At 46.1% G+C, this 12,150-nt stretch overlaps 1 protein-coding gene across 2 annotated transcripts in view; it reads right to left on the reverse strand.

Moving 5' to 3' along the window:
- Positions 1–12,150, reverse strand: part of prex2 (phosphatidylinositol-3,4,5-trisphosphate-dependent Rac exchange factor 2) — an 825,781-nt gene that overhangs the window by 20,243 nt on the left and 793,388 nt on the right. For both annotated transcript variants that reach the window (XM_072467618.1, XM_072467617.1), the window contains one exon: positions 1,777–1,844. In XM_072467618.1, the coding sequence (XP_072323719.1) occupies positions 1,777–1,844 (68 nt within the window). The remainder of the gene's footprint in view (positions 1–1,776; positions 1,845–12,150) is intronic.

Raw genomic sequence — 12,150 nt, forward strand, 5'->3', positions numbered from 1 at the left:
GTCCAGTGCATGAGTATTTAAGATGGTGGATGGGGTGCAAATCAAATGGGCTGTTTTGTCCTGGGTGGCATCAAGTTGCCTCAAAGTTGTTGAAGCTGCAGTCCGCCAGAGAAATTAGAGTATTACCTACACTCTTGACTTGTGCTTGTTGATGCTGGACAGATTTTGGGGAGTCAGGATTTGAGGCATGGTGGGGATTGTTCATGACAATGTTTGAAGAATTGTTCATCGTGGGGAGGGGGAGGGTAAGGAGTCAGGAGCTGAACTACTCGCTGAAGAATTCCCTGCTTTTGTATCCACAGTATTTATACGGCTGCTCCAGTTCAGTTTCTGGTCAACTGTAAACCCCAGGATGGTGGTAGTTGGGGGTTTTGGTAATTTCATTGAGCCTAAAGGAAACGTGATTAGATTCTCATTTGTTGCAGATGGTCATTACCTGACACTTGTCTGGCATGACTGTTGCTGGTCACTTTCAGTCCAAGTCTAAATGTTGCCTAGGTATTGCTGCATACAGCTTCAGTATCTGCCTCAGTATCTGAGGAATTGCAAATAATAACGAACACTATGCGAATGTCCCTGCTTCTGACCTCATGATGGAGGGAAGGATATTAATGAAGCAGTGGAAGGTGGCTGGGCCTAGGATACTCCCCAGCGTGTGAGGAAAGAACAGGGCAGTGAGGCGAGTTGGATAGCTCTGCCAAACAGCCAGCTCCAGGCACAATGGGCTGAATGGCTTTCTTCTGGGCTCTATCATTCCATAATTCCAAACTTGTGTACTTCTTATTGAATCACAGAAACTCTCCCTTGTTTTGGAGATTTTAAACAAAGGAATTGGTCATTTTGCAAATCAAACACCTGAAAGTAGAAGATCAATTTAGTCAGTCATGAATCAGTAGATTTATTTTGTTTTCAAGATGTGTGGGTGCTGGTAAGGTCAGATTTACAACTCACTCCTTGTGCCCTGTAAAAGTGCTGGTGATCCTTCTATTTGCTTTCTAGTAATTGTTTTATTCCCAGTTGCCTTGCTATGCCACTTCAGGACATTCAGTCAGCCACATGGTATTGCACTGAAGTCATGAAGTCATGTATTGGCCAGACCGCAGAGAAGGGAGCAGCATGGTAGCATAGTGGTTAGCACAGGTGCTTCACAGCTCCAGAGTCCCAGGTTCGATTCCTGGCTGGGTCACTGTCTGTGCGGAGTCTGCACGTTCTCCCCATGTCTGCGTGGGTTTCCTCTGGGTGCTCCGGTTTCCTCCCACAGTCCAAAGATGTGCAGGTTAGGTGGATTGGCCATGATAAATTGGCCTTAGTGTCCAAAAAAAAGGTTAAGTGGGATAGGGTAGATATGTGGGCTTGAGTAGGGTGCTCTTTGTAAGGGCTGGTGCAGACTCGATGGGCCAAATGGCTTCCTTCTGCACTGTAAATTCTATGAAGTGTTGGCTTTACTTCCATGAAGAACATAAAATTGTGTTTTCAGTGACAATTCAGAAGCTTTGAGGGTTTCCCCCTGGTGCCGGCCAACCAATTCAGTCTCAAACCTTCCATGATTTTGATGTCATAAGCTCTTGGTTGTGAGTACAGTACCATAGTCACTCTGCACTACAATAATCACTAGTCCACAATATCCACATTTGTGTAAATGAATGCCTGATGAATTGCACAGACCATAATCAGACAATCCACCCATCTTTCCAGTTCAGTGGCTGCTGTTATCAAACAACAATAGTAAACCAACTAATATGACATTTCATTATTTCAATTATACAGAGCAGTTACCTTGGGGCTGACTGTGGTGTTCGGTCCCTCACTCCAAGATTCTTAGCAGAGTTCTGCACTCTTGCTCCCTAAAATAAAGCAAACACTTTCTTACTACACATAAAGCCAGTTCAATTGTTTTAATGCATGGTTTGAGAAGCCACAGTGATAAAACTGCATAATCAAATTAACATTGTTCATTCATAACGTATAGGATCTGCAGTGTAGAGTTTCATGGATTATAGTAGATTAACTGATGAACTGATTCCTTCAAGAAAATTGTCATTTTATGTCTGAGAGGATTTGATGGCAAATGATAATCAATCAAAAGTAGGAAAATGTACATTTAATATTTATCCTAAACATCATAAACATTTCAAAGCCCTTAGCATGTAAATTGATAACTTTGGACTGCAGTGACCATTGCCATTTAGGAAAACATGACAGCCAACAGAGCTTAAGATCATGAAAAAAAAAGAGATATATGATCAGTTAATTTTTTTCTGGTGCAGTTGGCGATGGAGGAAAAAGGTCCTAACATAAGGAGAGCTTAAACAAAAACAGTAGATGCTGTAATACTCAGTAGGATCTGGCAGCATCTATGAAGAGAAATCAAGTTTTCGAGCTCATTTCATGGCCCCTAGCCAAGCATGTTTTTGGCGGGCGGGCTTGAAAACACGAGCGGTGGCAAGCCCACCACCTTCCTGCCCACCCTCGACCTGACCCAATAACGTGAGGAGACATAAGCTACAAGATTAATTCCCCCTTTTGTTCCTCCCCATCTGGCCACAAAACATGCCCTCCCACCCTGCTTGAACTCTCCCAAGGATGCCCGATTCCCCCCTATCCAGCAACCCCAAACTTACCTGAGTCTGGCTGCTATGGTTGCCTTGATATGGGCCTGCCTGTCATCCCAGCAGGGCCCACTACGCAGTTCTGGCAATTATGGGACTGTTGTGCCAATATTCTACTAATCACGGTGTGGCAATTACCTTGCTAGGAGAATTACTGGTGAAACACATTCATTGTACAATAAATAGAGACAGCTGGAACACTTTAGGAAAAAAGCTTCTTGTATGTTAGGAGTATTGAGGAAGTGCATTACAATAAACCAGCTTGAACCTAAAATGATTCTTCCACCACAGCCACTTACTGTGAGTGACAAATGGTAGCAGAGAATGAGCCTTAGTTTTGGTGACTGACTGCTGTATGTGAAGCCTTTTTGTTTCAACCTTCTGAGGAAAAATAAGTGTACTCTTGCTGACAATTTAAGTTGTGGAATGGTAGAAGGATAGTGCAAAATTACAAACTTTGACTATCCACCAATATTTCTCTGACTCGGAACCAAATCAGCAATTGAAGGATGAAGTTGAAATATGGACCCAGGTTACTTCCATACCCTGTCTGTAAGAAACAAGGTATGGCATTAGCATTATTGACCCAGCCAAACGCAAGAGTGGAAAGTACCTGATCTGACTAAAGAAGAGGGATTGGACCTCCGTTTTTAAGTTTTATAAAAAAGATGTGTTGTAGGATGTGTATGAAGCTTGGGCAATCTTTGATAGATTTAGGAGAATGGAAGACTGTACCATGGATTTTTATGGATGTTGTTACAAGAGACTGTAGAGAGTTGAACATGGAATTCTGGAATTTATAATTGTGTTTTGACTGACTGGACTGTGCTTACATTTCCCATGTTGATCATCTTTGATACGAATGGGAGTTCAATTCCAAGGGAAAGAATCCTTTCTAGATGAAACGATGGTAGACCTAAAACATTTCTGGGAAACAGTTGTTCGCAGCCACTTCATTGGCAAAACAAACAACGCCATGAAACAAAGGATAGAGGATTAAATGGTGACTCAACTTCGAAGTCAATGCAACATTAAATGTAAATTCCAATACAGAGATGGGGTTAATAACAGGAGGTTGGAAAATGGTCATGACCCTAGCCAGTTTAAAGTTGGGACAGAAAGTGGGCCTGGGAAGTGACTTGTATTTAAACCCCAAAAATGCACGGGACATGGTTAATAGGTGTTTCCGGTGTAATTTGCAGCAGCATTATGCAATGAACTACTCACAGCGAAGGAACCGTGTTTTGAAATAATTCGCAACCCATGATGTGGCTTTATCTGAGACTGAAAATTATGATGGTGACTGCCATCATGGCATTATATTGGTTACCGAGTTTGAATCCAGTAAGAGCATATTAATAGTTGACTCTTTCAACTGTGTAGTTTTTGCATAGTATTTGCACTTCTACAGTGTGTGGTGTGGACTGGCTTACCAGCTATCTGGGGTCTCTCTGAGACAAACAGGTAGAAGGTCGGTGTATGAAAGCAACACCTGCTTCAGGTTCTGAGATGACAACAGGTTCTGAGATGACAACACATTAACATTCTCCAAACAGGTGGTCATCCCTTGTGAGATTGCAGGGATTTATCTGTTTATCAATAAGATGAAGTCGCCATAGTCCCAGTTGATCATAGGCTCATTTCCCCTTTCAGGAGAACTGACAGGTGGTTTAACCTGAGGATCACCACACCTTCAGCAAGGGGTAAGGTTGAGAATGCGAGCCTTCATGAATCCTCTCAGAACCCGTCCTGAAGGCCTTGCTCTGCATCACAAACCAGCTGTCTAGACCACCGAGCTAAAGCAGCCCCTTCACTGATGTGGTTTCCAGCTAAATACCCCTATTAAGTTGCTCTGTGATGAATCAGACTTCGATGATGCTGGATATGAAGAATGAGTGAGCTATAGTGTTTGGAAAATGTGTGGATTTGAATTTTATTCTTATTCTTTTTACTTTTATTCTATCAGGCCATTATCACTGTCATGAAGCATGCTGATGTTATCTGCGAGGGTATCCCAACTTGGAACACCAGTCTGGAGGCTATCCCAACTTGGAAACACCAGTCTGGAGGCTATCCCAGCTTGGAACACCAGTCTGGAGGCTATCCCAACTTGGAAACACCAGTCTGGAGGCTATCCCAGCTTGGAACACCAGTCTGGAGGCTATCCCAACTTGGAACACCAGTCTGGAGGCTATCCCAACTTGGAAACGCCAGTCTGGAGGCTATCCCAACTTGGAACACCAGTCTGGAGGATATCCCAACTTGGAACACCAGTCTGCAAGGCATCCCAACTTGGAACACTAGTCCATGGGGGTGTATAATTTTTTTGGTGGGAGGAGGCCAGTGAGAATAAATAGCCGAGTTGTGTAGTAATAATAAAGGGCATGAACTGGACTACTCGATCCTGTTGCAATTAAGGTGTATGAATTATGAAAAAAATTACATCAATTTAGAGATACAAAATGTATCTACGGTATCTGAACTTGACTTCCCCCGTTTTCCAAAAATCCAAATTGAATAACCAGCTATAGTTGCCACAGGGAGCCTTCATCTTTTTCCTGGTCCAGCGAAGATATTCTAAAACTGTTGTTACAAAGGTTTTCTGCATTGCCTTAGTTCTAAGACGATGCTTGTTTGTCGTTAACTTGACCTTCAGGTTTGGTGGCTGTTTTCTGAGACTGCTAGATGGTAACTGCCTCTCCTGGCTTCAGGGTCAGGCAATTATACCTGTTGTTCTTTGATTATACCTTTTGTGTATTCTGCTGTCTGCTCCTATCAACTTTGACTCTACATTAACATATGTATATCTCTGGGACCTTCTCAATCGTCTAGAATCTGTTTCTCCTCCATAAACTAATCACACTTGATTATTATCTAAACTCATTACTGGGAGAGGCGTATACCAATTGAGGCCCTTTGAATATTGTTTCCAGGCTGATTTATGATGCTGCTTACCACCGAGGAAGCCAGAGATGTCTCATCAACAAATTCAAAAAGTTTTGGTAACCACTGCGAATAAGAATTTGGTGGACAAAAAGCAGAATTTAGAAAATTACAGACTGCACATCCAGCGCTACAAAAACTACATAGAGATGTAGCAGTACATGATACAGTATATGATTAACTTACTGAAATTAATGACTGCCCAATGAGAAATCGGCACTTTATTTCCATACAATTAACGGGAGCCACCCCATATCCAGCAGCCTCCTCAGCAAGTAGTCAGGCTGGTGCTGATTAGTGCTCCTTTTGGCAGAAGGCCTGCTGCGGGGACCCCAGATGAGTAGCCAACATCGCTCACAGGCAATGAACCCAGGGGCACTGGGCTTCTGGCCCCTCTGCTCGGTGGAGGGGGGGGAGGGTATCGGTGCTGGGGAGGGGGGAGAAACCGTACATGGGTCCTCCATGCCAACCCCCGAATCATGTGTACCCGATCCGGGGGCAACACAGAGTTCCTGCCTGTCTGCTCCACCGACCACCCATAATTCCCAGTGACTGCGGAGGCCTCTGGCTGTGTGGCTGAAGGCCATTGCTAATAGGGAATTGGCAATCATAGTTAAGTGAGCACTTCACACATCCCAAGTGGATCCCCTTGGTGTGCCATGTAGCATGTGGGGCTTATTGCTTAGCATCCCAATCACGGCGTGATACCCGGACACTGTGCTTGAACACTGCAGGAGGCAGCAGCACAGATGCAGCAGCCAACCTCCAAACACCCAGGGGCTGGGCCCCAGCATCGGGCACATGTCTGCGGCCGGGGTATGGCGACGTTCTTTTCTGGTATGTAGCATGCAGAGTGTGCAGTCCGGTAAGCAGCCTCCCCGGCCGGGTGAGCGTGGGCAGGCCGTGTTGGATGCAGGGGGTAGGGGAGCAAGACGCTATGTCAGCGGGGATGGGGGCATGGTATTGCTGGCCAGCCCACGTCGCGGGACAAAGAGCCAGAGGCGTTATTCTGGTTGTGGTGAGGATTTTTTAATTTGCCTCAGCCACTTGCCCCACTCCTCTTTTCCTCCTCCCACCCCAATGCCCTCTCAGTGATCCTTAACTTGCTTAGTCTTCCTTGCTCTACCGCTACATTTAGGTGTATCCCTAGGATTCACACAAGTTGAAGCAGCTAGCTGCTTACCAGGTCCCGTGCCCTTCGATACCCCTGACGGGCATCCTCTGAGGCCGGAGGGTCCTGGTCCACTGGCTGCCGGCACATGCACAGCCATGTTGCTCTGTTCCCGGGTGCTGACTGCGAGAGGGGGCGTCGTCAGAGGGGTGGAACTATGGGGAGCTGGTGTCCACCGTCACCAGTCCATAGGATGGGTCCGGGGTTATCATCTGTGCCCAGTCCCTCGGTCAGTGCCAAACAGCCCTGGGGCTCACCTCAGAATAGAGGGGCAGCTGGATTGAGCTCTGGCAGCCCTCGCATCACCTGGGCCAGCCAGCCCTGGCGGCTACCCAATGTCTGTACCATGGTATCAACGCTCCTTAGTGACTGGGACACGTTTCCCCAGTGACTGGGCCACGCTCTGCAGTGTCTCGGCAATGCACACCTGCAACTGGGACAAGCTCTGCAGCACGTCGGCCATTCTCATCTGAGACCGGGACATGTCCCGCAGCGCCTCATCAAGGTTCGCCTAGTAATGGGTCACGTTCCCCCAATGAGTCGGGACAGTTTACTAAGGCCCTCAGCCGTTGCTGTCACCGACTGCCCATGCCCTGGATCTTTCCACTTATGCTGCTAACATCGTGCACCAGGCTCTTCACTACGATTATCACCCTAGCAGTGTTGGCCTTGGTGCCATGCATTGCTGGCACTATCTCCTGTACCCATAGCTTCTGGGACTCCTCCACTTGGCGAGTGTCACTGCCATCCCTCTCTCAATGTCACGGCCCCGCACGCTAACATTTCCATCAGATTGTGCCCCAGGAGCCTGACCACTAAAGTTGCCCACCGAGGTGTGTGTCTCTGTGCCAGTGAAAGGTGGAATGACAGCCATGACGGATCAATGGTGACATCCTCAGAAGGTATTCTCGGGCGGTGCGGGGAGGGGAGACGGGAACCACCCGAATGGGCTGGTGGTCCTGTGGAAGAATGAACACGTGGTCAGTGGGAAGTGATGGGTCCGTCCGAGTGTCATTAACAACTCAATGTGTGACAGTCCATCTGAGTGGGGACTGGTGGTTCCTTGCCTCTGCGGCGTGCGCCGACCTCCGCATTGGTGACCGCTCTGTCCACTGTCACCTCAAAACCTCCAGGGCCCGGTTCTTTAAAGTGGTGAGGATTCAGATGTCCAGCACGCCGCTGCCAGTCTGGGCCCTCTCGACGGTTGTGGGACATCGTCCCGAGGGGACACAGAGGGCCTTGTTAGCCACACGCATAGTTCGGTGGGGAGTGGCGGGGGGGGGGGGGGGGGGGGGGGGGGGGGGGGGCTGTGGTTCACCCGGGGGAGGGGGGTAGAAGGTTTATGGGGGGTGGGAAGGTTTTGGGGCGGTGCCGACTCTTATGTGCGGAGAGAGAAGGAAGTTAACATTTTGAGTCTGGATGACTTTGAAGTCATCCAGACTCGAAACGTTAGCTCTCTTATCCCTCACCACAGACGCTGTCACACCTGCTGAGACTGTCCACTATTTTCTGTTCTTGTTTCAGATTCCAGAATCCGAAGTAACTTGTTTTTATATACGAATGACACTGTTACACCTATCTCGAAAGTGTTAGGAGTGACACTGAATCAGCAATCTTATCTAGAAAGTGTTAATCATATCTCCATAACTCTGGTTATATCCTCACAATAAAAGAGGATCCAGCTACAAAGGAAGAAACAGAAGTTTGGTTGGGCACTGAAACTAGACCTATGATGTGTTGGAGTTAAGTACCAATATGAAACCTGCTTCAGTTGAGGAAATCCTTAGAGCAAATAAAACACTAAGAGTGTGATCTACCGGCCTCGTTGCGCCAGGTGCAAAAACAAACGGGCCGGATAGATCGCGGGCGAGGCTAAAATCAGGAACCATGCCAGGCGCCGATTAGTTTCCAATCTAACTGGCCCGTTCAACACCACAGAGGTAACAGCCAACATTCTAATACCCATGAATTAGGCCATGGTACTGGCGTTAGCCCTGTGACCAGAGGATGTGTGTTGACCAGGGAGGGAACCTGTGCCCGGTCCAGTTAGTATTTCCAGGGGGTGTCTAGCACCAGGGGTCTGTTCCCCAAGGGCGCCTGCTGCATCTGGGGGTGTGTGCAGGCTGTGTTGGATGGTGCCATGAGGGATGGCAGGGATGGTGCCATGGGGGATGTAAGAGTGGGGAGGCCTGGGAGCCCATGAGTCCGGGGCCAGTCTCTCGCCCTCTCCAATTCCTTACAGATACCACATTATGGATGATATTGTGGACCCCATGGAAGCTGTGCTCGTGGTGCTGCTGGCAAACTAGGCAGCCAGATACCAGAGAAAATGGCAGCAGTGTTGATTGAGGCTCAGGGCGGTGACCCATGTCCAACCCTGAGGATCTGGCCACCCATCAGGCCAGGTAGAGACCCAGAGGAGGAGATCGGCGATGGTCCAAGGAGTACAGGCGTTACTTGTTTTTTGAGCTGATGTCGGCCAGTATGTGCCGCAGGAGGCTCTGCCTCAACAAGGTAATGATGCGGCACCTGTGCCATGTCTTTGCTGGGCCTAGTACGTGTAGGAGGAGGCTACCCATTCCCGGTGGCCACCAAGGTCACCGCAGTACTAAACCTTTATGCCTCGGGAACATTCCAGGGCTGGAGTAGGAACTTGTGCAGCATTTCCCAGCCAACAGTCCACAAGTGCATCCGTAAAGTTATGGATGCCGTGTTTGCCCGGGCAGCTGACTACAATAAACTTTGACCTGGACTAGATGCCCGGGCAGCAGGATCCTCTGCCATCGACAGGATGCCCCAGGTCCGGGGATAATAAATACTCCTAGACCTACTGAAAATTCCATATCTTTATTTCAGAATTCCAGCATCCACAGCATTTTCTTTTTGTGCAGTGAGAACATATTGTTCGATATTAAATATTGGGCTAGATTTTCCACCTCCCCTGTAGTATGTTTCTCAGCGGTGGAAGGTGGCTCACTGTTGGCGGGATCTTGTGGCCCCCCCACTGTCAGTGGGATTTTCCATTGAATCCATGGCATGGGTTAGCCATCAGTGAACTCTAAAGATCCTGCTAGGGACAACAACCAGTAAAATAACCCCCCCCCCCCCCAATTGTCTTGTGATTTATTTTATGCCCATTAAGACAAATGGAAATTTGGCTTCACATCTGACCCAAAGGGTGGTGCCTCAAGCAAAACCGGTACAGTACTGGAGTTCAAAGGACAACTAATATGATTCTCTTGAAATATTTTCCTCTCCGAGATGAGCAAAGGCTCACTCTAAAACGAGGGAGGTTGAGTTGCAGAATAAATTGGGCCTATATTTTCTGGAATGTAGAAGAAAAGCAATCTCATTGAAACATACAATATTCTGAAGGGGCTTGATAGTGTAGACATGTAGTGGCAGTAGAGGCAGTTCAGGAGGTTCACTGGGTAGATTCCTGAGATGAGGTGTTGTCATATGAAGAGAGATTGAACAGTTTAGGCCTATACTCTCTAGAGTTTAGAAGAATGAGGGGAGGTGAAATTGAGGTATACAAGATGATAAAAGGTATAAGTAAAGTTAGACGTAGAGCAGATGCTTCCTCTTGTGGGGCATTCCAGAACGAGAGGTCATCGTCTTAGGATAAGAGGTAACAAATTTAAAACTGAGTTGAGGAGAAACTACTTCTCCCAAAGGGTTGTGAATCTGTACAATTCGCTACCCCAGAATGCAGTGGATGCTGGGACAGTGAGTAAATTTAATAATAATCATCTTTATTAGTGTCACAACTAGGCTTACATTAACACTGCAATAAAGTTACTGTGAAAATCCCCAAGTCTCCACACTCCGGCGCCTGTCCGGGTACACTGAGGGAGAATTCAGAATGTCCAATTCACCTAACGAGTACGTCTTTTGGGACTTGTGGGAGGAAACCAGAGGAAATCCACACAGACACGGGGAGAATGTACAGACTCCGCACAAACAGTGACCCAAGCTAGAAATCGAACCCGGGTCCCTGGCATGTGAAGCAACAGTGCTAACCACTGTGCTACCATGGACAGATTTTTAATTGGTAATGGTTGAAGGGTTATGGAGAATAGGCAGGGCAGTGGAGTTAAGGCCAGGATGAGATCAGCCAAGGGTGGCATGGCGCAGTGGTTAGCACTGCTGCCTGCGGCACTGAGGACCAGAGTTTGATCCTGGCCCTGGGTCACTGTCTGTGAAGAGTTTGCACATTTTTCCCATGTCTGCGTGGATTTCACCCCCACAACCCAAAGATGTGCAGGGTAGGTGGATTGGCCATGCTAAATTGCCCCTTAATTAGAAAAAAAATAAGTGGGCACTCTAAATTTATTTTAAAAAAAGGATGAGATCAGCCATGATCGAATGGCAGAGCAGACTCAATGGGCCAAAAGCCTAATTCTGCTCCTATATCTTATGAACTTATGAACATGGAGAAGTTTGGTAATGGAATTAAAAACATGGGGGTGCAGTCTCTGAATAGAATAAGGGCCTGATAAAAACCTGAGTTGAGGAGCAATTACTTCAAAGGGTTGCAAATCTTTAAAATCCTCCACTACAGAGGGTTGTAGATGCTCCATCATTTAATACCCTTAAGGCTGAGATAGACAGATTTTTGGTCTTTGGGAATCAGGTAGGAAAGTGGAGTTGAGGTAAAAATTATTCATGATCTTATAGAATGTCTCCGAGTAGGCTAGGTGGGCCATATGGTATGTTCCTGCCCTATTTCTCGTGTTCTTATGAACATCTTTCAATAGTTACAGAACTTATGAACCAATATAATACTGCAAAAAGGAAACAGTTTAACTTGCCCAGCACAAGAATGAACTGTAAGGATGCAAACTGCCAAGTTATTGTGAAAATCTACAGCGAGCTTCAAAGTTTTCAAGAAGTTTAATTTTTACAATGTCTAAATGTTTGCACTTGCTCATAACAACTTTATGGATAAATATTTTTCAATGATCTTTAATGATATTTTGAGTTGCTGATTAACATTTACATCAAATTCAATAGCAATGGCTCATTTATCTTATTATGCGATTGTCACAGTGAAATATTTTTGTTTTAACCTGACTATTCATAAGTTTGCAAATTAAATATGCTATTTAGATTTTCCCAAGTTTGCAAATTAAATATACTATTTAAGGGAATATATTCCATGTGTAATCATGAGTTGTAATTGAAATATTCATGACTCTATTAGTTTTTCATCAAAAAACTTCCAAATGTTTCATTTCTGAGACATTGAAAGTTAATTTGAGTAACAAAATGAATTTTTAAATATATTCATTACACACAAGTACTTCATCTTGTCCTCTGGCAATTTGGAGTACTGTAGCACATCTGTCGCCTATACCTAGCATCACTGTATATCTTGCAATTGGTTAATATTAAGTAATGAAGAGGGATTCTTAATTAATGTAT

This window comes from Scyliorhinus torazame, chromosome 11 (assembly GCF_047496885.1).
Source record: "Scyliorhinus torazame isolate Kashiwa2021f chromosome 11, sScyTor2.1, whole genome shotgun sequence".
Classification (NCBI taxonomy): domain Eukaryota; kingdom Metazoa; phylum Chordata; class Chondrichthyes; order Carcharhiniformes; family Scyliorhinidae; genus Scyliorhinus; species Scyliorhinus torazame.